The sequence below is a fragment of the Diabrotica virgifera genome, chromosome 5, assembly GCF_917563875.1.
Source record: "Diabrotica virgifera virgifera chromosome 5, PGI_DIABVI_V3a".
Lineage (NCBI taxonomy): Eukaryota > Metazoa > Arthropoda > Insecta > Coleoptera > Chrysomelidae > Diabrotica > Diabrotica virgifera.
The window spans coordinates 106,765,995-106,793,744 of NC_065447.1; the positions used below are offsets into that span (position 1 = coordinate 106,765,995).

At 34.5% G+C, this 27,750-nt stretch overlaps 3 protein-coding genes across 3 annotated transcripts in view; all 3 read right to left on the bottom strand.

Annotated features, from left to right (window-relative positions):
- LOC126885081 (serine-protein kinase ATM-like) overlaps positions 1-27,750 on the bottom strand; it is a 624,001-nt gene that overhangs the window by 95,924 nt on the left and 500,327 nt on the right. The gene's annotated exons all lie outside the window — the stretch shown is intronic.
- LOC126885082 (probable oxidoreductase PXDNL) lies at positions 7,609-9,919 on the bottom strand. Its single transcript, XM_050651505.1, has one exon. It carries the CDS (start codon positions 9,586-9,588, stop codon positions 7,846-7,848), a length of 1,743 nt encoding a protein of 580 aa, XP_050507462.1. The 5' UTR covers positions 9,589-9,919; the 3' UTR covers positions 7,609-7,845.
- LOC126885431 (uncharacterized) lies at positions 12,126-13,592 on the bottom strand. Its single transcript, XM_050652001.1, has one exon. It carries the CDS (start codon positions 13,590-13,592, stop codon positions 12,126-12,128), a length of 1,467 nt encoding a protein of 488 aa, XP_050507958.1.

The following is a 27,750-nucleotide window of genomic DNA, read 5'->3' on the forward strand; positions in this document are numbered from 1 at the left end:
TTTTTAGCAATACAAATAATCAAAACCGATATAATTTGACTTAAACTTTCAAATGCGGTAAGCAGAATTGCTACTTTATTTTTTAATCAAAAGTTATTCGGGTTTATAAATTGCAATTTTTCGATTTTTTGAAAGTTCAACCGCGGTTATCTCGAAAACTATGCATTCTACGAAAAAACTTGTAGAAATATTTTTTGCTTAAAATGACCCAAAAAATACAAAAATATGTTTTGTTTTGCGAGAAATCGCTGTTATGTAATTCCTCAAGTTCTTTGTCTATAACAATCTTATCGACATCCGGATCAACTGTTACCCAAAAAATTCGTATTCTACGGGTCAAAATATATAAAAAAAACTTGGGTAAGTCCATCTGAATTAAGGAGGCCGTTGTACCCCCCCTGGCGACAGGACTAGCAGAAGTATATATGAAAATTAGAACTGTACATAGATTCGAAAAAAAAAACTTGATAAAACGGCAAAAAGAAAAGTTGATTTTATTGAAAATAGGCTAAATGAATATTACGTTAATCAAAACATTGCTAAATTAGACTTCATTCATTGTCAGATTGCAATTATCATAGCAGCTAAATTTTAAAATCTAAAATATAGTGTTCACTCTTACTTATTTTAATCACTAATCAGACAATAGAATTAAGCATTGTTATTGTTTAACTGTAGTTTTTGTTATTGTATATAAGTTAATGTAGATTTATAAATAAACTTTATTCGATTATATTGTTATAGTTTCATTATTTAATCATTTAAAATTTTCGCTCACGCTTTGGGAATTGGGCTTATTTTTGATTACAATAAAGTAAAATAAAAACTATAATGTTCACAAAAATATTATCTAAGTACCTAGGTAGCGTGGGGCAGTTCGCAGTCGCTTTTGATCCTACTATAAAACTGAACCCATTAAAATCTAGGTAGCGTGGGAAAAGGATAAAGGCATAGAGCGCATCACGCTGGGCCTAATTTTTTTTGCATTCGATTAGGGTACCACATGGAATCTTATTACCCAGAATTCCATTGTGAAGAGCATTTGGCTTCGATAGTTGTGCCCTCATCGCGCATCAGCGTGCTATGGGGGGTAAAGGGATGGCCTGGGGCATTGGAGCGAGGTGGGGTGATCCCTGTTTGTACTCGGGTCAAAACACCTCGCCCCAATGAATTGTTACACCCGAATGTACTTTTTCGATAGGGTGGACATCTCCCACAGGTCGGGTTGAATCGAATTGCTTGCTTGCTAGGTAGCGTGGGGAGTTCGTAGTCGCCCGTTCTACGTGTCGGGCTTATTAACGTGCCCAACATATTTGTCGGACAAACATTTTTTCATATATTATATAAAGTTTACTATTTAATAAACTTAAAAACAACCTGCCCATGGACGAAGAAGTGTTGGCAGGCCAAGAGAAAGATGGTGCGATAATTTAAACAATTTAGGAGGCTAATATTGAAGAAGAAACATGCCTTAAAACCAACATACAAGAAGAAAGAAGAAGAAGGAAACAACCTGCTACTTTTCACAATCATAAACTTGTCAAGATGACAAGTTCCAACATTAAAATCAGGTTTCACAATTTAAACTTCCCCTGATCCAGTTTTCCCATACATCAAAGTTTGTCCGACTAAATACCATTAAGCTATTAACAAATTTTCAGCTTGCTATTAATAAACTTTTTTTGGTACGCGGGATCCAGGCCCATGTCGCGAGTTCAATAGTTTTCCCCATCCAAAAAAAAGTTCTATATAATATAAAAAAATCTGTCGCGAGTTTATTGTTTTCCCCATCCAAAAATGCACAACGTCGCTACAGAACTGTTCACTTCAAAAAAAATAAAAGAGCGTAAAATTTTTGGGTAATTGTAGAAGTCTCTTACACAACTGTTTAAAATATTTGGTATACATAATATGTATAAAATGATATATGTATACTTAAAATTTTCTTTCTAATATAAAATATATTATTACATATTACATAATCGTATCTGATTGCGCTCATCTGTTGTTTTCGTATAATGCCCAATATTGATCTCAGTACCTTTCATTCAAAGATGTCAATGCTGTTTACAAATTTTTCAAGGAGTCAATATCCAATTTTCACATCCATATAACGATCCACCTTTATAGCGCTTGTATTTGTTAATTGAAAATTATGCCACAAGAAAATAGTGTCAGAACCATATTTGCGCTTATCTATATTGCTATAGTATTCCTACACAAAATTAAATGCAAACACTTCACCACTGGGAAAAAAATTATAAAAATCTTTTATAATCAACTAAAATATAAAAAAAAGTAATTACCTACCTACAGTAAACGTGAGACCTAATGAGCCAGATAAATGATAAAGATATGTGGCTAATAGTTAGTAGTAATAATTTTTTGGGCTATTGCATTTTATCAAAGTTGTATAGACTAAACATTTTATGTGACGAATATTTTGTCATAACAATTGACGGAGAAATTGATTTAAACGTAGCTCAGATGACAAAGAAAGTAAAGAGACAGAAAGAGCTATACTATGTAATAAACAAAACTTCAGAGAGATAAAATTTATAAGGAAGATTAGAATGAAAACAAAGTGGGAGAGGTAAAAAATGACGATATTAGCAGAATAACGGCAAGAAAGTGTAATAACCAAATAGAAATAAAACAGCTTAAACCTTAAGTCGTATCGTAAGATGTTTAAAGAACCTTTGTATTTATTTTCTATCATTGTATGCATCAAATCTTTTCAAAAGCACAAATATTTTCAGAGCAGTAATGTGCGAAGTACATATTGCCATGATGATCGCCAAAATCCGAAATGGATAGGCATTAGGTACCAGACTAAGAATTTTTGCATAATTTCTAAAATATAGTCCGTCCGCTATAACTTTTTCCATGCGGTACGATTCATTTTCAATCAAATTACGTCAAAACAGAAAGTGAAACGTACGCCGATGTGTGTAGTATATAGTACACAATATACAAAATGTATATACACATCGACGTTCTCTTCAATTTATGTTTTGACTTAATTTGATTGAAAATGAATCGTACCGCATGGGAAAAGTTATAGCGGACGAACTATATATGTATATTTTGGGTAAAACTAATAGTTATTTATGTAAATATATTATTCCTACAGTTGAGTCCGCGAGTCTTCACCCGTGCGTCATTAATACCTGGCGAGATAAAACACATACTTTTTATCTAGCATCATTCTCTTCCATGCATGAAACTCATGACAAACCAGCTGCCGTTTGTTATAAAGTAACAACACATGTTATTTTTATGAACCATCTAGACTCAGTGCATTGAAAAGAGATAGGTACAAAAAAAGACGATTCGGTATGTTTTCATATTTTAAGCACAATTTGTTTGACGTTTCTGATTTGTTTATTTTGTGGCTGTCAGTCAGTTGAACTTTTTGCGGTTTTTGTCGAATTTTTGCGTTTTGAAGTTTCTTTATATTACACAAACAGTTGTTTTCACAACTAATTTTATATTGGGCTTTGAAATTTTAAGGTAAATAATTATATTTAGGCAATTAATATTTAAAACATACAAAGCTAACGTCATTCGCACAGTAAAGAAATGACTGTGTTTAGATTTCCGTCAAAGTGAATAAAATAACAAAAATAAAATATGTTATTGGACTTTTTTAATAATTGTTTATTTATTTATTAATCAATAATAATAAAAGAATTTATTAAGCTACTTCAAATGTAGCTGTAATTCTGCGCAAAAATTTTGAAGCAAAACTTACATTTGACATTCTATATATTTGATAACGTCAAATTTTATAATAAAACCCGTAATCGGAACAGTAGCCACTTTCTGTCAGTTGTTGTTGCGTGAAATAGATTTCCGACTTATTTCGTATGCTTTAAGTGATGACACACGGGTAAAGACTCGCGGACTCAACTGTACTTTTATTTGTTTCAGTCTAATCAGAAATACAATTATTATGTCCTTGGAGAGTATCATTTTTATCAAATAATACCTTGTGAGAGTAATCCACAAATTATAAAACAAATTATTTATTTAACGGTTCGGTTAACAAATCAGAAAAGTCATTTTCGAAATACAACTTCTAAGTTAAAAATTCAGTAGTACCTACTTTCTTATCGTGCTAAGTTGTTTTGTTTTAAGCTAAATTTGGAATGTTTAGTTCCAACAAAAAATATTTTGTTCATTTAAAAAATATATTTTGAAACTGTCATCCTATCTAATAAACTTATATAAATAAATTTATGTTATTACAAGGTTACAATTCCTAACGACATATTTGATAGGATATCACTGTTGATATGAAACAAATATTTTTATCATTTGATGGCATGAAAAATGTAAACTATTATTAAACATGGTGTTTGGTAAAGAATGGGCCATAGCTTATATATAGATTCTTGAGCTTAAAATAGGTCAATTTAAGCTAACTTAGCTTAGTACGAAAGTTGATAATAACCGAAATAGAGGGTGTCAAAGTTAAACTTTTATTTTATTTATTCTTGAATATTTCCTAAAAGGCATGGGATAACAACACGAAATTTGGTAAGCAAGGGTTTTTTGGGATGAGAAATCTAAATTCGCTACCAAAAATAATGTATTACCTATAGGACGCCACATACGTCTTTCAGCGCTCATTTAATAAATTCAATATTTTTATCCTTCACTCTTCACTCTATATACTTTTCGAGTCAAAACTTTAATTCTCTTAATATTTTTACTTAAAAAAGGTGTACTACATCCATCTCGCTAAACTCAACTGTTTTCGAGATACACGCATTTTAAATCTGTAATACAACCTAATTTTTGCGTAATATCATTGTAGTTACGCCCGAAAAATAAACTTGAAACCATAATAATTGTACCAGTTCTCATATTTATGTCATTGCATCGCAAATCCCATTTGTAGAAATTTGCGATACATTTTTGGAGATTTTTATGGTTTTAAGTTATTTTTCGGGTGTAACTACAATGATATGCAAAAAATGATGTTGCCTCGCAGATTTAAAATGCGTTTATCTCGAAAACGGGTGAGTTTAGCGAGATAAATGTAGTACACCTTTTTTAAGTAAAAATATTAAGAGAATAAAAGTTTTGATTTAAAAAGTATGTAGAGTGAGTAGTAAAAATAATTAAACCTATTCAATGAGCGCTGAAAGGCGTATGTGGCGCCATCTGGATAATACATCATTTTTGGTGGAGAATTTAGTTTTCTTGTCCCAAAAAACCCCAGCTTACCAAATTTCGTGTTATTATCCCATGCCTGTTAGGAAATATTCAAGGATAAATAAAATAAAAGTTTAGCTTTGACACCCTGTATTTCGGTTATTTTCAACGTTAGTACTAAGGTAAGTTAGCTTAAATCGACCTATTTTAAGCTCAGGAATCTAAAGTTAAGCTATGGTCCATTCTTTACCAAACACCCTGTATAAATGCTGAGAATAGAAAATGGTATATACTTAAGAATAAGGAGCTGGAATGAAGGAAATATATAAAATAATAGAAGAAAGAAAAGCAAAACCGTTCATTTGTTTGATACGAGTGAAAGCCTGTTTATTTTAACAGCCATCAGCTAATAGATTTATTGCAATAAAAAATACCAACCAAAAAGTCAAAATACAATACGTATCATAAGAAGAGTGGGAAGATTACTATGAAGAGCTACTCTCAGAAAACTACTAAAAAGAAGATTTTTTATCGGCGGATATCTCTACATAATTGCTTAATTGAAGAAAGACTAACCGCAAGCAGAAAAGAAATAAGAGTTACGTAAGTCAATAAACTGGTAGACATTATCAAATAATTAAAAAAAAAGGTTTTTCAAAACAATAAATATAAAACCGATTTTTTTGGCACCCATTTTAGTAAATATTTATTCTACATTAGCAAGGAACACGGATAAATTTAAAGAGCTTGTAGAAACAGAAAAAAGAAAAATATGTAGAGCATGACTGGAAGCGATTGATAATAATTAATCATTGAAACAGGTAGAAGAAAGCGGAGAAAAGTAATCCGGTAAAACTCATTTGTTAATTTGTTTTTTTTTTGCTTGATTACTATTAAAAAACAAATAATTATTTTCTAAAGTGGTAGCTTTAGAAAAACAATGTGAAGATGACTTGTAATAATAGTAGAGGATCCGATATAAGGTCGATCTGCACCGATCTGTTTAATGGATAAAATTTCTTGGATAATATGTAATTTAGTATTAAGGGGATGGTTACGAACTTTCGGCTTCAATGCTATTTAAATCGGATTCATTTTTTTAGAATCCTGAGAAAACTAATAAGTATTTTTGAAAAATTTAAACGCAGAATAAAAGATTACGTAATTACCGAGGGCCGAAAGTCCCTGAAAACTTCTATAATGTTTGTTTTAATAAGTTACAGGGGTGAAAAGCTAAGAGAGAATGTAGTGTGATTTTTAATTTCAAATATCTCATTCAAAAGAAACTTTTTATTCATTATAAGGGACTTTCGGCCCTCGGTAAGAAAGTAATCTTTCATTCTGCGTTTAAATTTTGCAAATATACTTATTAGTTTTCTCAGGATTCGAAAAAAAAACGATTGCATTTAAAATACATTGATAATTTTGACAGGAGTCAAAATTTTGCATTTTGTTCCTTTCCCCTTAAGAATTATAAAAAAAACAAGCGGTACCCGATCTAATTTTGTTCTGAATATAATTAATTAATAATTAAAAGATGACTTTTTTAAAAATTAAAAAAAAAATTTCGACGCGGATCCGGGCAGATATAATTTCAGATTTTTTATCATTCCTTTTAAAAAAAATGTTTTTTGTACTTTTTCTCTTAAGTTGATCGATTTCGAGTTATAAACAATTTAAAACTGAAAAATAACGCAAGATAACGATGTTCAAGAGTCAAAAACACAAGTAAAAAATATTATTTTTGTAATCATCAAGTACCTAAATTCAAGTTCAAACCTTCTTCTATCAGGTCCTGATAAGAATTTTTGCCAGGTTTTATTCTAAAATATAATTTTTTCAATTGTTAATGAGGAAGGTTACTTATGGGAAGAGAGGCGATCGGGCTTGACAATACAACTAAAAAACAATGTTTTAAAATAAAATAAGTAAAAAATACTTATCAAGAACCGATAGAGTAAGGTTTGGTCTTGAATTTATGTAGGTAAGTCATGATTTCAAACATGATATTTTTTACTTATGTTTTTGAATCTTGAAAATCGTCATCTTTCGTTCTTTTTTCAATTTTAAATTGTTTATAAGTCGAAAGCGATCAAATTAAGAGAAGAATTATACAAGACTTTTTTGTTTAGAATGACCCAAAAAATCTAAAATAATATCTGTCCGGGCCAATTTTTTTAATTTATAAAAAAAAGTCTTTTTTATTTATGAATTAATTATAATCAAAACATGATTAGATCGGGCACCCCTTGTTTTTTATAATAATTGTTAACATATTAAATTACATATGCCTTAATTTTTATCCATTAAACAATTCGTCGTGAATTAAATGTTATTATTAAGAAATAAACAACCCAAAAAATATATTTTAGTATGTATATTATTTTTTTCTAAATGTGTAGATATGGTTGATGAAAAAAGCTAATTTTGGAAATACACGTCGTTTCAGTTAAAATTTTATAATAAAAATTTAAATTCAATATCTATTATATTACGAACAACAATTTGGAATATATACGTAATATACACAATCAAAATTATTGAATAACGTTTTCACATTTACCAAACTAATAGGAAATATTATGTTTACCTTATTGACAAAATCCTGCTGATAAATGTAGAGATATAAATTAATATATTGATGTGAGCAAAGGCACTAATTGAAGATTAACCACAGGGAGGTTAGAGAGAGACAAACTCTGGGGTGAGCTGAACGCAAGGGGGCGGCGGGGGAGGGAGTAATTCCGTCACTACGGGGGTAACAGCTACACCAGCAGAGGCATCAGGAAGAGACAGTGTGGAACTTCCGCCTGCAGTCACCCTGGGACCCATGTTGTCGTACTGTGGAATGGCGTACGGCCGTCGCGGCAACGTTGCCATGCCATGGTAGACTTGTTTAGGCCTGTGGGGTAAGTCCAGTAGATCAGGACACCTAGAAACATCAACTGAAGGATCTCGACTTACTGACACTGAGATGAAGATGTTCCCGTATGCCCCCGCTGGCAGCGTATTAGTTGAAAACTCTGGCGGTGGAGGATATACTGCCAGCGGTGGTAAAGGGGGCTCCCTCTCTATTGTAATATGCACCGGAGGTTCCATTATGTCTAGGTCCGGTCCTAATGCTTCGCAACTACCGGTTCCTCTATCAGTCGTGGTAGCAATACTAACGTCCAGTAGCTTCTTTTCTTGGTCTGTGAAGCTGACACTGGCTTTAATGTTCCTTCTCTGACCTCTGTTCCTAACACAACAAACCGCTATCACTGTTATCACACCAGAAAATCCCACTGCGATGCTCACTATCACTATACTCCACCACACCATTTTCGTGTCTGATTTACTAAGTGTAGTAGCAGTGACAACTTCCGGAAGCACTAAACTGACGTTAACGGAAGTTGAGTCAAGAATGTTTTTGGCAACACACGTATACCGACCGACGTCGGCATCACTAACGTTATAAATGCTGATATTGGCCCACTTATCTAACAGTCCTTCTTCTGCTTCTACAACTAACCACGTATGATTAATGGGGTGGCCTTCGTATAGCCACAAAACTTGAGGTTCTGGATCTCCGCGAACATGACAACCAAAAGTTACATTTCCTCCTGCTTCTGCTTGCACCTGTTGTTGTGGGTACGCGAACACTTGCGGTACACATGCGAATTCTTCGGATGGAATTTCGTCCCATAGTTTACCACCCAATAATTTCGGTTCTGAGCAAATTAGAGGAACAGAATGCAGTTTACTCGCTAGAAACCAGTCTCTGAATCCGCGCAAATCACAATCACATCGCCACGGATTACCGTCTAAAGCTAAAGTCTTCAACTGAGCAAAGTTCATGAAGGTTGTTTCCGACAGATTCTGAAGAAGATTATACTTTAAATTAAGAGTCTCTAAAGCGGTTAAATGGATAAATGTTTCTCTGTTTATAACTTTTAAATGGCAATTTTCCAACTCCAAAGTTCTAAGATGAGGTAACGTAGGGAACTGAGCTCGAACGAGTTCTTTAAGAGGATTACCGTTGAGGTAAAGTATCCGCAGTCTCTCGTTTCCGTGAAATGTTTCCGGGTGCAGGGAATATATTTCGTTATCAGATAAATCGATTTCTACTAGAATGATCAGATCTACGAATGCGTCACGGTGGATTTCCGTTAAACCGGCACGTGAGAGATATACTCGCTGTAGATTTATTAGGCCTACGGATCTGAACGCTGCTTTGGGCAGTTTCGACAAAAAATTACCCGAGAGATCGAGCACTTGCATGCCTTCGTCCAAAGTGCCAGGTATACCGGTAAAGCCCGCTTTTTTGCATAATGCCGTCTTTTTTCCGTTACTCCAAGTGCACCGACACGGCGACGGGCAATCCGTCCAGTCCGGAGCCGCTAGGGCTAGCGCCACAGTAAACACTAACAAACAAAAACTGGCCATTCCTCATCATCTTGCGAATAAACCTTTCTCGAAGCACACCATTTTTAAATAAAGTTCCAGTCACCAACACACGAGAAAACTTTGCAAAACTTTTCGTTTACTTGTCTGAAATAAATAAATCGTAAAAATGCATCGGGTGAGATAGGTCAATGCGCCTCGGTTTATTTTCGTTTTCCGTGATCTGTGAGTTAGAGCAAGAACTCTCTCAACACGAACCGCGTAAATGTGAGATAACTTCGGGCAGCATGCAATCGCGTCTCTTCTGTTATTCAGTTCACCGCACTATGATGTTAGTCCGCAGCTTTGTGGGTCGAGGCGCCTTCTAGTTGTTGCGTCGGCGTCGATGTATATTCGTCTGGATGCGCCGCCCAGCCCTATGCAGCAAAGAACCTGCTGCTTCTATCGCCTCTTGCCGATTAATGTTCTGATTTTCACCGGATTTATAACTGATTCGATATTATTTTTCATGATTTGTGGGATCGCTCGATATTTTGTGGTCGAAAACTTCATTTACCGGAACGATGGGGATGAATGAAACGCCCTTAAGTCTTATAACCCGCTTTATTATTATTTCACTGACAGTGTCATAAACCGACAGTTAAAAATTTTGTTTCTAATCGAAAAGAGAAATAATAGTTATACCAGACTTTGAGTGTTCAAATTAATTTTTTGATCAAATTCTTAAATAAGTTTTTTTAGTTCTAAACCTCCGAGGTATTGAACCGTGGTCCATTCACCCCTCCGTGGTCAGTATCTCGAAAACTAAGCGCTTTTTTGAGGGTATCCCGCTCGTGTATTGATGATTATCAAAAAATAATCTAAAAATAATCGAAAAAATAATAAATTATTATAACTTAAAGGAATTCAAGATGATGTTTAAAAAAATTGGGGAAGCAATAAATTTCTTAATTATACCGTCATTTTAAATTTTTGTACTTACCTTTATAGGTCTGGATCCCGCGTGTAAAAAAAAAGTTGATTAATAGGAAGCTGAAAATTTGTTAATAGCTTAAGGGTGTCTAGTCGGACAAACTTCGATATATTGGAACATTGGAACAAGGGCAGCTTTAATTGTGGAACAGGTTAAAAATTTGGAACGGTCAGACCACAAAAATGGCTCATGTATTTTGTCCGACAGAACAGACTTAAACTCTCCGAACAGAAATTAAACTCTCATGCAAACATCAGACTGCTATTTATCACCAAATGGGCGTTTTAATGAGTTGGAACATGTAGATTATGTCAAATGACAGGAATTATGACAGGTGATAAATAGCAGTCTGATTTTTGCATGTTCGGAGAGTTTAAGTCTATTCTGTCGGACAAAATAAATGTGCCGTTTTCGTGGTCTGACCGTTCCAAATTTTTAACCTGTTCCACAATTAAAACTGCCCCTGTTGCAGTGTTCTCATATATCAAAGTTTATCTGACTAGACACCCTTAAGCTATTAACAAATTTTCAGCTTGCTATTAATCAACTTTTTTTTCATACGCGGGATCCAGACCTATTAATAGGTTCCTTATGCTGTTATTACTGTAGCTTAAATGCAAACAATAATCATATTTTAAAGCCATAGTGACATATGAACATATTTCTCTGGATTTAGTCAACTTGATTATTTGTGACCAATACTTCAACAAGCAAAACTTTTTATAATTCTGTCCATGCAAATGGTAGCTCTAGTGTAAAATAAACGGTAGTAGGCGATAAAAAATCAATTGTAAAAACTTGCTCTGGTGAAAAATGTCGGTGTTTGTCGGTGCATTTATGCAGGTTTGATTTCAAAGCGACGGTATGTAAATACATCGCATTCAGAAAATAATGAATCAGAATATCCTAGCGTGAAAAACGACCATTGATATAAATTATAAGCTTGTAAAAATGCGTTACTTTTAGTATTAAATTACGACAATTTTAACTTGTGTTGTTTTACTGTATAAAGTTTAAAGTTCTATATGACCAATTAAACTTGTTATAATTAGAAGTTTAAAACCTTCCTAATAATGCCGTTATAATATAAGAATAAGCTGTACTCCAACCAGGGGCGGCTCCAGGATTTTATTTTTGGGTAGGCAAGCTACCGGGGGGTCTGGGGGGTAGAAAGAAATTTTTTTGGAAATGACAAACGAAATTGTGAGTTTTTAGGCTCTCTCTGACTTAATTTTCCAAACAACTTGTTAAGTGAGTTAATGCCTAGCTGGAGGTAACAATTATACTAATATATATTTTCCAAGAAACTTAATGTAGGCCTACCTCTATAGTCTAGTCTTATGTTATAAATTTAATAAACTTACCGGTACCTGATACAGAACTCTGGTAGGGTAAGTGCACTATGTATATATAATGTATTTAGCCTAATTAGTATTGGGAAATAAAAACGACAAAATCAAATTGACGAGGCAAATCACACAAAATGTATTACACAAGTTAGTTATTCTTACAGTGTTCGAAAAAGAGTTGTACATATTATTTTAAAATGTTTAATGAATTGTTTAATTGAACCTTCTATTGAACAGAAAAATGTAACTGATGGAGTTCATTTTAAAAGGAACTTTAGTCTTCTCCCTTTTTGAGCGGCGAATTCGTCTACAACAATTTCAGGGTGACATAGGAGATTGTAGCTAAGTTCTCGTTCTATTGAAATCACTCCCAAACTGTGAAGCCTTTGCCCCATCATTGTAGATCTTAAGCAGTTTTTAATTCGTCTCATCGATGAGAAACTTCTTTCAGCTGTCGCCGAACTTACAGGCATCACTAGAACAACGGACCCTATATATCTCAACTCATTGAATGAACCGAAGGAAAAAAGCTCTTTATACAGATCTTCTGTACTTTTACATTTGGAAAACATAGATTTGCCTAAGTCACACTGTGCTTTTAGTGGAATGCAAAACTCTTCATCTTTTCCCCAAAATTTAGCAAAGGAACACAATTCTTTTGGATCCAGAAAATTTTGTGAGTTTGGATTACATGATGATATGCAAGCTAGAAGACTTGAATTTTCTGAGAATCTCTTTTCCATTTCTTCTGAAATATTATCAACTATGCTAAAGAGTTCTGCTTTAAATTGAGTTTTTTTAGAAACACTTTCATCATTGCACGTTGATTTCCCTTTTCCGGTAGTTTCAAAAACTAAAAAGTCAGATAGACTGCTGGATGGCGTCTGCTTTCTTATAGGTCTGTTTTCCACACTAAAGTCACTCACACTTCCTTGAACTTGAAAAATGTCTTGAGCTTTTTTGTATAACTCTTCAAACTTGTCATCTGTTCGCATCTTACATAGACTTTCTATTGTTGCTTTAATAAGTCTTAAGCTTTTCCCAATGTCAATGTTTGATGACTGTAGTTGCTTGGAAAGTATGTTTAGGTAACATAAAATTTCGTCTAAGCAAACAAGAAAATAAATTACATCAAAAGAACGAAATTGGGTGAGGAGGCCTTTAGCTTCTGCAGCTTCTCTTGGCTTAGCTTTATTTTGAGCACATTGTTGCAGTGCCACTACAATTGAGCTAAACTGGGTTTTGAAAAAGTTAACTCCTTTGTACTTTGAGACCCATCTTGTGTCGCTATGCTGGGGAACTTTCAACTTCTTGGTCCCACTTTTAGTTTTTACTTCAAATGAGAACAATTCATTGCGTAAAGTTGAAGCAGACTGGAAAGCATATATTGCTTCTAACAGGCCGATAGTATCACCAACGGACTGTACACGTTTACTTACATCGACAAGAACTAGGTTGAGCCTGTGAGCATGACAGTGCACATATGGGCAGGGGTTTCCCGTGATTTCCCTCACTAATGCCTGTACACCGGAAAATTTTCCAGACATAACGGATGCTCCGTCGTATGACTGGCTGACACAGAGCTGAATATTAAGCCCGATGTGGTTTAAAAAATGTTGTATTTTGTTTGCCAGAGCTAATGCGTCCAGCTTAATCAATTGTACAAAACCAAGAAATCGTTCTCTTCTCCCTGATTCTAAAACGTATCGGCAGCAAATGCTCATTTGTTCTTTATGGCCTTCATCACGAGCCTCATCAATGATCAAACTATAGACTTTGCTTCCATTTTTAATTTCTTCTACAATATTTCTTACTATTATATTAGAAGCTGCAGTCAGAATATCAGCTTGAATGTCTTTTGATGTGTATTTAGCATTCTTAGGCATGTTTTTCATATCGTGGTCTAATTTTTCATTTTCAAGACACAGTAAATTAATAAGTTCCTTAAAATTTCCAGAATTGGTCTCAAGAGGCAAACTTTCAGATTCTTCTTCTAATTCTCTGTTTTCGGTATTATCTTCTTCTCCAGACTCTTCTTGTTCAGAATCATCACTGCTATCAGGGGTTCCTTTCTGCTCAATCTGGGGCAATCGTGCTTTCAGTTCTCGGTGTCCCCTTAAAGCAATATTTTGTCTGGCACAAAATAATGCACTTCTGACGATAGACTTCAAGCACTCTCGATTTTTTTCAATTTCTTTTGTGATTTGATCATTGATTTTGGTAGTAACAGCACCAGTTTTTTTAGAATCAATCCAACCTTTATACTTTGAAATGCACATTTTGTGAGAATTTGACGTCTCGTGTTTATCACACATTTTGCCAATATTTTTCCAATCATTATACCCTGTGTTGATAAGGACGTCATGACTTTTTTGTACTAAAAAATGTCTACAATAAAAACAAAACACTGCATCTTTGGTGATAGAGTACTCCAGCCAAGCAAATTTATCGTACCAAATGCTTTTAAAAGATCTAGAATTTCCACTAATGACCCGCCTAGGAAAATTTGTTCTTGGCTGCGTGGGCCCAGAACTACAGTCAATTCTAATGTCTATGATAACAGGCGGAGCCGCATTAGTTTTGTCCGGTAAGCCTATTGAGGAACGCGGCAGCGTTCCGCCCCGCCAAGTCCTATTAATATTAGAAGTAGAAGTAGGCCTAATGTCTACATATACCTGTATGAGGCTGCTGACTCTGCTGAGGCTCTTCTAACCTGGGCCTTTTATTTTTACTGTCATTATCATCTGCGCAAATAGCGCGATGTAGAGTAGATGTCTCAGCTTGCATCTGAAAATAAGATCTTAAATTAGCAATTTGTTTATCTAATTGCTCACCTATATCCATAAGTCCTCTTCCTCCTAGATTCCGTGGTAATGTCGTTCTTTCTACTGCACTTTTAGGATGGTGTTTTTGTGCCTTTGTGAGGTGTGTTCGTTCTTTTCGCTGAAGATTTTCTATATCTGTTTTTGTCCACTTAACAATACCAAATGAATAGCTAAGCGCGGAACAAGCGTAGGTGTTTAGTGCCTTAAACAAATTGTTACTGTTAAGCTGTGAACGAAGCAGCTGTTTTATCCTTCGTATAAACTCAGTAGTTATCTCAATTTTCATTTGCTTATGGTCAATTTTCCGCGCCTGCTTTACTCCAAGATATTTGTATATATCGTTTTCACCCATGGCCTCGATGTTCTGGCCATTTTGCATATCGAATCCACCAGGCTGTATCTTTCCTCTGACTATATTTAAAACGCGGCACTTGTGTAGTTCAAAGTGCATATTAATATCATTAGAGAATGTTTCTACTGTTTTTAGCATCTCTTCTAGATTGTCTCGAGTAGAAACCATTAATTTCAAATCATCCATATACAACAGATGATTAAGCTTCGCTACTACAGTATTGTTGTTTTTAATGCTAAAACCTGAGTAAGTGGAGTTTAGTAGCTATGATAGAGGGTTCAGAGCCACACAGAACCACAATGGACTCAGCGAGTCTCCTTGAAACAGGCCCCGGTTGATTGCGATATTTTCCGTTTCGATATTGTTTTCACCAGGTATTTGGAGGTGAATTTTAGTCTTCCAACTTGTCATTATATGCCTTAAAAAAGTCACTATGTTATCATCGACTTTGTATATTCTTAATATATCTATAAGCCATTCATGCGGCACTGAATCAAAGGCCTTTTTGTAGTCAATAATGGCTGTAAAGAGGTTCCTTTTTTGGTGAATGCCTGGTTAGAAATGACTGAGTCGATGATCAGTTGTTCTTTGCAACCCATATAACCCTTAGCGCATCCTTTCTGTTGAGGCTCTATGATATTGTTTAGAGCACAGTGTTGGTAGATACGGCGGGTTATACAGGATATGACCAATTTATACAAAGTTGGAAGACAAGTAATTGGGCGGTACTTGGCTGGATCTTGGGTGTTATTTTGATCCTTCGGTATTAAATAAGTGGTTCCCTGAGTTAGAAATGTTGGTATTTCCTGCGGGTTAGAAATAACATGATTAATTAATGTTGATAAGCACTCATGAATACTCCAAAACTTCTTAAGCCAGAAGTTCTGAACTCCGTCTGGTCCAGGAGATTTCCAGTTAGAAGCTCTTTGATGATATTTGAGACCTCATCGGTAGTGAATGGTTCGTAGTTAGCTGTGACGTAGTGGCGACAGTTGTGCGTCGTATCTTCTATCCAGCCAGCATTGTTGTTAAGAGCAGCTGGTGTGGAAAGTTGATTTCCTCAAAACTCATGAATCTCTTCTTGGCTTGGGTAAGACTTGTCAACACTTTCTACGGTGGGATTGAGTTTTCGGTAGAACGCCTTCTCAGAGTTCTTAAAAAGTGCATTGTCACATTTTCGGTTGTTACTAACTTTATACCTTCTTAATCGACCTGAATAGACGGAGAGTTTTTGTTTTAATGTATCCAGACACTGTCGGGCTGTGTTATTTTCTGGATCATATCTCGAGTGTCTTGCAGTGCTCCGCTTTATTTCTTCAGCTCTCTTCATGACTTTTCTACTTGTTACACCTCTTATATATTCTGTTACTTGACCAATATCCCTACGCAGTAATTCAATTTTTCTGAGAAGTCTTTTTCCCAAGGTGCAGTTCTGTTACCAGTCCTTCCGTTATTAGTACCCCGTCGTGTTCTGATCTTAACGCCCATTACATTAGCAATTGCTGTTGCTGCACAGTAGATTAGCATATGCAGATATTCCAATGAGTGGGCTTCTACGACATAGTTGGGTAGGACTTCACTGTTAACAATTTGTAACAGCGCACCTAGTTTCTTACAAGAGTTTATTCGTGGTAGCGGTGGTCTGCTTAGTGGATTTGTTCCATTAAACTCTTGTACAGCACGAGCCATTTCGTTTGCTAGACTATCGCGCCACTCGTTTTCCTGCTCTGTATTGTCAGGTTGAGTTTCTGGTATGGGAATCTCAGGAATCTGCTCATCAAGGATTTCATTAGGGACTTGATCTAAAACTAGCTCTTGGTTATTAATCTCCCGTTCGACTTCGCTTTTGATCGTATTGCGTCTAGTCTCTGGGATAAGGTTGTTTCTTATGATTACCCGGTATTAATCTGATACTCTTTGCTCCGATACTTGAATATCTGGATACTCCCTGCAAAATTCGGCATACAGCTGTTGTCTGTAGCCCATCGTTTCTTGACCGAGATTTGTCACCTTATAATAGAAGCGCAAAATGCTTTCGTTAATGGACACAGTCCATTTCATGCGCTGCCTCGGTCATCCCGCTTGAGTGAGCGCCGGCTGATGTTCCAGCGCAGCACCTTCAGCGAGTGGAGCTCTTGCTGTTATTTGGCTCGCTTGTGGTTGTTGTTGTTGTTGAGCTGTAGTTGTTTGTGTAACAGGGGCCCGCCTCCTCAACACCCTGCCACCGACGTCCCGCATGCTGTCACGTCCAGCGCCGGCTCCAGACGTGCCCTGGCGATCCCCAATCAGCGATCCTAAACATAAACCATAATTCTCCATATTAATGGGTGTGTATTTTATACCTACTGCCAGGTGTCAGTTTTTGTTCCACGGCAAGTATCCCTGCTACTCTCTGGGCATTGGCGCTACGAATACCCAGAAAGTATCCCCCATTCGCAGGGGGCCGCGCCTGATAGAAGAACTGACAAAAAACTCCCACAGGTTATTATCCCACAGATTATTATATATTTATTGATTATTATTAAATATAATATAGCGTAAGATTATTATATACATAATATACAATTTAACCCAACCATTTCAAGTTATAAAAAATTTGCCAGACTCTTTCAAATGGCATTTAAAAAAAATAATATCAACATAAATATTTTACTTAAAAATAAATTGGATAATGCAATCTATCTTTTATTTTTAATACCATCAAAAAAAATTATCATGTATTTCTTTTAACACGTTTGTATATTTGTAAAATAGGTACATTTTAACTTATTTAATACTTCCTGTATGGGTATGGGTGTATCGTTTTGAAAACGTAGGGAAATCCTTGGAGATTCGTATTCGTAATCGGTAATTCGATATTCATAGTCAGAACATTATTTTTGGTAATCAGAAAAGTCATTCACCCACTTTCAATGGCAAGAGTCAAGTGTGAAAAATAGATGATATTTGAGTCTACTTCAACCAAATCACTTCTTATGTAAATATTATTATTACAAATACCTTTCCAACGAAATATTATAATAAAACTTAATTGTTTCTGGCTGATGTGAGTTTGCACTTTCAGTATCGGTATTTATAAAATAAAATTTGAATTATGGTTTTGTTTGGAATAATTACTTGAGAATAATAATTATGATTGGGATCCAAAATAATACCTAACCTAATCCTAATCACCGTAAAAACCTAATAACCGGTTTTTACTTTAAATAGAAAAAACCGGTTATAACCGGGACAAAAAAAAACAACCGGTAAAACCGGTAATTGCGAAGTAAAAAACCGGTTTTAGGTTAAAACCGGTAGGTTTTTCCCATCCCTAATTAACAAAACTAAATCAAGTTTCTAACTTCCCCTCCTGTTGAATGCGAATTGTACGATCTTATGATGACTTAGATGTATATTAGGTTTTTAAAGGAACTGTAAAAGTTTTATTGTTTTGTTTACTCAAGTTTGTCTGTACAATCAAAATATTCATCATTTTAACAGTGGCGTAGCTAGCCCAACAAGGGCCCCGTATCGAAGTCTGCCGAGGGGCCCTTTTCCACAACTGATATGGAATAATGCTAAAAAATGTTTATCAAAAGAAGCAAAAACGATATATTTGACAAAATATGTATAATTAAATATAATTATAAAGTATACAAATATAATTACAAATACAAAAGCTCCTGCAAGCCAATATGTTACCCAAATAATAATTATTTGTCACTGTCTGTTACCCAAATAATTTAAAAATGAACTATTCTCGCCTTTTGTTCGGCAAACTTATTTATTAAAGCATCTATAGCTGAAGAAGTTTGAAATTTCTCTAGATTTTCTAGATAGCAACGACAAGTCTGATAGTCGTTCCTGTCCCATAGAAGTCCTAAGGTAATTTTAATCAATTTTAATTTTGAAAAACTCCTTTCAGCGACGGCAGTAGTTACCGGAGTGTTAAAAACAGAAAATATGCTGTTACTACTTTCGGAAAACTGGTTGCAAGGTTATTATATTTTATCATTAGTAATATAGTCCAGTCGGGTTAGACGAATAAGAGGCCTAACCTTGCATTAGGAGCTTCCCCAAATTTTATTTTTCTAATCTTTAGGGAGGGTCAATATTAGTATAAATTTAAAATCCACCGTTGCGTTAGCCGCCATCTTGATTTTAAACGAGAACCGTTTTTGCTCAATATCTCCGCCATTTTTAATTTTTTGACAAAAAGTGTAGAACCTAAAATTGTTGAAGATGCGATTTTCTATAATTTCATTTATTATAATTTTTTTCGTGCGTTCGATATTTTCCGAGTTATGAGGGGAAAATAGTGAGAGTTGGAGCATAATTATTGAATTATTGAATTATCTCGTTTATTATTAGTTTTACAACAAATATGTACCTATACAAAAATGAAGAGAATTAAATTCTACATAATTTTGGTCTCTTTCATTTTTCTGATAAAATTAATATTTAAGGTAGTACGTATGCGGTAATGGCGCGAGCGTAAGACCGGATTGATTTTATAGCAATTGTTTTTGTTCAATGTCTACGCTATTTTCAACTAAAATTGTTCAAAATATAATTTCCTACAATTTCTTTTTAACAATTTTTTTCATGCGGTTGATATTTTCCAAGTTACATGGGAAAATACTAAAAAGTGGTGAGGGAGCATAATTATTGAATTGAATTTTGTTTCCGAGCTGCCCCAAATTTTATAATTCTATCCTTTAGGAGAGATCAATAGTAGTGTAAATTTAAAATCTCGACTGAATTCCGCGGTTGCATTAGCCGCCATATTGATTTTAAATGAGAACTGTTGTTGCTTAATATCTCCGCCATTTTCAACTTTTCGACATAAATGGTAGGAAAGAAAATTGTTGGAAATGCAATTTCCTACAATTTTTTTGGCACAATTTTTTTATACGATCAATATTCTCCGAGTTAAGGGGGAAAATAATGGAAGCGGAGGGGAAGCATAATTATTGAATTGTCTCATTTATTATTAACTTTACGACATAATTGTACATAAACAAAATAAAGAGAATTATATTTTATACAATTTTTGGAACTTCCAATGAAACATCAACCAAACTAAATATATAAAAGACATAAAAAGACATTATGTGCATTAAGTTCACTTAATTTTATTAAGTAGCGGGTTTTATTGGTTGAATTTGTCTGTCGATATTTTAAGTTTTATGTCAGCTAATATATCGTGATGTTTCAACGATTTTTTTTTTTAATTTTGGATCCTGTTGGGGGGAATTTTCCCATTTCCCCCCCTTGTAGACCCGCCACTGGTTCTCTCGAAAAATTGTAGTAAATCGTAATTGCAACAATTTCAGTACTTACACTTTTTGTCTAAAAGTTGAAAATGACGGAGATATTGAACAAAAACAATTGCTACAAAATCAATCAGGTCTTACGCTCGCACTTTTACCACATACGTACTACCTTAAATATTGATTATATCAAAAAAATGTACGGCATCAAAATTGTACAAAATATAATGCTCTTCATTTTTGTATAGGTATATATTTGTTGTAAAACTAATAATAAACGAGATAACTCAATAATTCAATAATTATGCTACAACTGTCACTATTTTCCCCTCATAACTCGAAAAATATCGACCGCACGAAAAAAATTATAATATATGAAATTATAGAAAATCTCATTTTCAACAATTTCAGTTTCTACACTTTTTGTCAAAAAATTGAAAATGGCTGAGATATTGAGCAAAAACGGTTCTCGTTTAAAATCAAGATGGCGGCTAACGCAACGGCGGAACTCAGTCGAGATTTTAAATTTATACTAACATTGACCCTCCCTAAAGATTAGAAAAATAAAATTTGGGGCAGCTCCTAATGCAAGGTCAAATGCTATCCCGACTGGGCTAATAATTCTGTAAGTTCTTTAACAGATTGAATTTTCTTAATTTTAGTTTATAAGCAGATTTCTAAAGCAATTATCAGTTCATAAAGATAAAATGAAATGTCTTTATCGTATTTAGTAATCAGACTTTCCACTTGATGTTTTATAATTTCATTTGTAAATGAAGTTTCTCGGGTTGTAATGCTTCAAATGTATTACTCAATTCACAGAGACTTTGAAACCTTTGTTTGGTTTGAGAAGAGGAGATACTAGAAAGGTGGGCAGAAAATTTTGAGGGCAGACTAAATATAAGAAGTGAGATGAGGTTTCAAGAAGCAGAAATACAATTCGAATGCATGGACGACGAAAGGCAGTACGATAACATCCCAACAGAGGAAGAAGTCATCAAACCAATACAAAAATTCAACGAAAACAAAGCTTCTGGATTACATGGCATACCTTCTGAACTTTTGAAACACGGCGCAAAAAATCTGACCTGTATTATAAGTAGACTAGTAGAACTTATTTGGAAGCAGGTAAAACTACCGGATGACAGGAACTTAGGTATAATTGTACCTACCTATTCACAATGGATCTACCTTGGACCTTGAATGCGGCATCAATGAAAAAACTGGAACCATTCGAGATGTGGGTATATAGAATAATTCTAAAATATCATGGACAAAACACGTCACAAACAAAGAGGTTCTTAGAAAGATAAATAAAGAAATGGATGTCTTAAATACAATGAAAGCCAGAAAATTGGAATATCTCGGACATATTACACGTGGAGAGAGATACAACTTGCTCCATCTCATTATGCAGGGAAAGATTCAAGAAAAAAGAAGCATAGGGAGACGCAGAATATCGTGGCTGCGCAACCTGAGAGAATGGTATGGATGTACATCAAACGAACTTTTCAGAGCAGCCGTCTCCAAAGTCCGAATAGCTATGATGATTGCCGACCTGCAAACATTTCGTGATAACTACAGAGGCATTACCCTGCTAAATGTGACCCATTTATTGGCCTTCATTCTATACGATCGACGGTCGGGATATTGTAAAAGCATAATAGGCAAATACCAGTGTGGGTTTCACACAGAAAAGTCTACTGTCCATCAAATATTCTTTCTAAGACAAGACCATTCCACATATTCTTGTGGATTTTAGATCTGGCCTATGAGAGTGTAGACAGAAACGCACTATACAAAGCCATGGTAGAATTTAATATCCCAATACACTTAGTAAAATTGGTGAAAGCAACGCTCTCTGAGAGCAACGTTAAGGTTAGAGTGCAGAACGGAGTATCAAGAATTTTCCACACAAACAAGACTTCGACAGGCAGATAGCCTATCGTGCCTCCTATTGAACATTGCCCTAGAAAAACATATTAGAGAAACTGGAATAGCAACAAGAGGGACCATTATTAATAGGAGTGTACAAATACTGGCGTATGCAGACGATATTGATATCATAACAAGTAGAAAGGCGGACCCGGTTCAATCGTTGACGGCATTGGAAGCAGTATAGTGTATAGTAGCAAAAAGAATGGGGCTACACGTTAATACTAATTAAACTAAGTATAGGAAGGTCACAAATATTAATGAAGTAACAAAACCCAAAAATCTAACGGTTGGAACATATACTCTGGAAGGATTAACGGAGATTAACAGAGTGAGTTTTTTGTATGGAAACACTCAATTATCTCGAAAATTTCCTCCACAATTTTATGGATTTTGGTAGATAGTGGTTTTCTGATGCGGCCGATATTATAGTGCTAATTACATTGTTGTCATGTTTTCCGTTTTTCTGTAAATCTAATGAACTCTCTTATTTCAAATGGAATACCCTGTATATTTTTTGTGTTTTGAAGTCTTTAAGAAATACTGATTATTTTTCATGTTATATTCCCCATACCTAAATGCCATAATTCCGGAGTTATTGCTACATTTATTTTGAAAAAAATTTAAACAAATTATAAAAATCAATTTTTTGGCCCGGGTAAACACTATTTTAGGTTGCTTGAATCATTGGGAACAAAAAAGATCTTTTGTAATTTTTCTCTAAAAGTAATCGTTTCCGAGTTATAAACAATTTAAAACTGAAAAAAGAAACGAATAATGACAATTTTCAAGGGTCAAGATCATAAATTAACAATATTATTTTGGAAACAGCGAAGTACCCAAATCCAAGCTCAAGCCTTATTTTATCAGCTGCCGGTAAGTAATTTGAGAATGTTTCATTTTAAAACATTGATTTTTAGTTGTTAATGCAGCCCGATCGCCCGTCCTCTCATAATATGCACTTCATTAAAAATTAAAAAGCAATATTTTATAATAAAACGAGCCAAGAAATCTTATGGCAAGCTATTAGAAGAAAAATTGTACTTGAATTTAGGTACTTTGTAATTTCAAAAATGATATTTTTTACTTGTGTTTTTGAGCCTTGAAAATCGTCATTATTCGATTTTTTTTTCAGTTTTAAATTGTTTATTACTCGAAAACGATTAACTTTATAGAAAAATTACAGAAGACCTTTTTTTGTTCCCAATGATCCAAATTACCTAAAATAATGTCTATCCGGGCCGAAAAAATTGATTTTTATAATTTGTTTAAAATTTTTTTAATTAATGTAGCAATATCTCCGAAATTATGGCATTTAGGTATAGCGAATGTTACATGAAAAATAATCAGTATTTCTTAAGGACGTCAAACCGCAAAAAATATATAGGGTATTTTATTTGAAATAGGAAAGTTCATTAGATTTACAGAAAAACGGAAGATCTGACAACAATGTAATTAGAATTATAATATCGACCGCATTAGAAAATCCCTACCTACCAAAATCTATAAAAATCTTGCAAGCCGTTTTCGAGATAATTGAGTGTTTCCATACATAAAACTCACTCTGTATATCTAGCAAATAGAGCATACTATGGATTACAGAAACTTTTAACATCAAACATAGTCACAAAAGGAACAAAAATATTGATATACAGAACACCAATCAAGCCCGTCCTCACTGACGCGTCAGAAACGTGGACGATTACAAAAAGTGTTGAAGAACGATTGGGCTGTTTTGAACGTAAAATCCTCAGACATATTTATAAAGGCGTGTCAGTAAAACGGATTATGGCGTAGTATATTATAGACGCAATAATTTTGAGCTTTACTGCCTTTATAGACAACTTCTTATTACTGCCTTGTAATAAGAAAAAGACAACCATAAAAATTGCTACGTGGAATGTGAGGAGCTTATTCTCTTCGGGAAAATTAGATAACGCCGTGTTGGAAATGGATCATTTGGGTATAGACATATTAGGCATAAGCGATACACAATGGCCAGGAAATGGCAAATGCCCCACAACTAATCATGGTATGTTTTATTATGCCGGAAGTGACACCACAACCCATCGATACGGAGTTGGAGTCATCATCTCAAAAAAATGGAAAGATGCTGTAGCAAATTTTACTCCATTCTCAGAGCGCGTGATGTTAATACAACTGAAAGATAAGAAGAACATAATAAACATCATACAAGTGTACGCTCCTACAGCAGACAAAGACGAAGAGGAAATAGAACAATTCTATAATAACTTAGAAGAGGTGATGAGAACAACAAAGAGACAACACATTAACATAGTAATGGGCGATCTGAACGCCAAGGTAGGTCAGGGTAAAGTTGGAGAAAATGTCGGTGAATACGGCTTAGGTAATAGAAATGAAAGGGGTGATCGTTTAGTTCAGTTTTGCCAAAGCGAAGATTTAATAATAACTAATACATTCTTTCAATTACCCCCAAGGAGACTGTATACGTGGACGTCACCTCAACACACACAAGAAAAAGTAATCAGAAACCAAATAGATTACATAATGGTGACAAAAAGATACCGTAATGCCGTGAAATCTACTAAAACTTACCCTGGAACTGATATCGGTTCGGATCATAATCCAGTAGTATCTGTGTTAGAAGCTAGACCAAAGAAAATGAGAAAAACCATCATCCCAACGTTAGACTTAAGTCAGCTTAAAAGTGAACACCGACGACAAACAGTGCGCGAAGAAATCAACACCGACCTCAGTGTAGCAGAAAACCAAATCCGCAGAACAGACAACATAGATGAAAAACTGAAGTATATAAACACTATAATAAAAACTACGGGAAAGAAACACCTAACCAAATCTCCAAAGAAACATAAGGTGTGGATGACACCAGACATACTAGAACTAATGGATGAAAGACGCAAATTGAAGAATAATTCAGAAAAATACAGAGAGGTTGATAAGAACATGAAGCAAATAATAAAGAAGGCCAAAGAATTATGGATTAAAGAACAATGTGTAGAAATGGAAGACTATGAAAGAAAGTATGACACATTCAATATACATAAAAAACTAAAAGAACTTACAGGAACCCAAAGAAGGCATCAAATAAGTTTGCTTAAGGACAAAGACGGAAATATTATTGTAGACTTAACAGAAAAAATTAATAGATGGAGTGAATACATAAGAGAATTGTTTGAGGACAACAGAAATAACATTGACAAGGTAAATGGTGAAACGGGACCTGAAATCCTAAAATGTGAAGTAGAAATGGCACTTAGAAATTCCAAAACTGGAAAGGCAAATGGACCCGATGAGGTTCCTACTGAATTACTAAAGCTCTTGAATGATGAATCAATAGGTATAATATTACACTTATTTAACACAGTATACAATACTGGTATTATACCTCAAGAGTGGCTGCTGTCTACATTCGTTACACTGCCAAAGAAATCCAATGCAAAAGAATGTTCAGAACATCGAACAATATCTTTAATGAGCCATCTACTAAAGATACTTCTAAAAATCATCCACAACCGAGTTTATCAAAAGTTGGAGTCAGATATTAGTGATACACAGATGGGGTTCAGAAAAGGACTAGGTACTCGAGAAGCTCTCTTCGGTTTGAATGTTCTTACACAAAGATGCCTAGACGTTAATCAACAAGTACATGCATGTTTTATCGATTTTGAAAAAGCGTTTGACAGAGTACGCCACGGTAGGCTAAGAGACATTCTTGAAAGAAAAGACATAGCTAATAAAGATCTGCGAATAATTCTCAACTTATATTGGAATCAGAAAGCTAACATCAAAATAGAAAACGAGATATCAAAAGCAATAGAAATACGTAGAGGAGTAAGACAGGGATGCATTTTGTCACCACTGCTATTTAATGTATATGTTATAGTCAAAGCCCGAATTTCAGGCACACCTAGGTTTGACTAGGCAATCCTCAGGTCTGACTGACGGTTTTAGTCAAAGCCCGAAATAAATTACAGTTTCGGCCTTTGACTAGTCAAACTTAGGAGAGACTAAGCTGGTCAGGCAAAGGTCGAAATTTAATTTTATGAAATCGGGGTTTGACTAGTCAAACCCCGATCAGCTATTAAAATGTCGTAATTTGTTAGATTAGGTTTAATAAAACGTCATTTTTAATTTTAATGTTTATTATTTTTATATTGTCGTAATTAAAATAAAAAAATTGTTTTTATTCTTACGTGTTGAGGCATGTTGGCATTTAGAGTTGCACAATATGTTCCACCTTTTACATTTACATAATTTTGAAGAGCATTTCTTATTGCAGTGGCATTTAATATAGTCTTGTCCTCCAAATTTAGAATATTTTGTACTAATTTTCCTTAGAGACAGCTTAACGTCTGGAACATCTTCGAAATTAAAAAAAATCTCTTTGCATTCTCTTATTTGAGTTCTTGAAAAAAGTGTGTTCATTGTTCCGTATTTCGTACCAACTCTATATAAACCGTCAATTGTTTTATCTTGTATGCTACTCAAAATATTTAGAGCATCTCCTTTGGCTCTATCAAAGCTGGGGATAGGTATTGTTTTTCCGATCAAAATTGGAGGAATTTCTTTTTTCACTTAATTATTTCATAGAATAAGCCTGGGATGAAGACCTTCGCCTTTTCTTTATTTATTTTAACCTTTTCTGTCTGTACACAACGCATGCATGTAACTTTTCTTCCAAAATCTTTATAGTACATAACATGTACCACCTGATTACAAAGTATGCACGTATGTGCATCAGAGCTCTCTTTTAGGCAAATACAACAAACCACGTCTAAAGAAGTAATCTGAATAGTTTGACAATTTACTTCCTCTCCTAGAGACGACGGTCCAGGGGCTTTGTTAGTATTATGGTGATCTTTAGTTTTTTTCTTCGATTGCACAGTCTTCTTTTAGAGTTGACGATGACATTCCCATTCCATCTGTTTGTGCTAAAATAAAATTCATATACTTGATCAAACCAAATTACGTGTAAATAATAATTAAACTCAGTTCTCTTAACTCAGACGAATTTTGACAGATTCAGAGTAAGAAACGTACTACACAAAATTTCCTACCTCACAATATTAACAGCTCAAATAAAGGAAAGACGACTGAAGGTCTTCATGCCCAGGCTAAAGCTATGCAACAATTAAGTAAAAAAAAATTCCTCCAATTTCTATGGGAAAAACTGTAACAATACCTATCCCCAGCTTTGATAGAGCCAAAGGAGATGCTCGAAATAGTTTGGGTATCATAGAAGATCAAACAATTGACGGTTTATATCGAGTTGGTACTAAATATGGAACAATAAACGCACTTTTTTCAAGAACTCAAATAAGAGAACGCAAAGAGAATTTTCTTAATTTTGAAGATGTTCCAGATGTTAAGCTGTTTCTAAGAGAAATTAGTACAAACGATTCTATATTTGGAGGACAAAGCTTTATAAAATGCCACTGCAATAAGAAATGCTCTTCAAAATTATGTAAGTGTAAAAGGTGTAAAGTATTGTGCAACTCTAAATGCCAAAATG

What these genes read in the sequence shown, in the direction of transcription:
- LOC126885431 (XM_050652001.1), bottom strand. Translation starts at nt 13,592, where the DNA reads ATGAGCATTTGCTGCCGATACGTTTTAGAATCAGGGAGAAGAGAACGA.
- LOC126885082 (XM_050651505.1), bottom strand. Translation starts at nt 9,588, where the DNA reads ATGGCCAGTTTTTGTTTGTTAGTGTTTACTGTGGCGCTAGCCCTAGCG.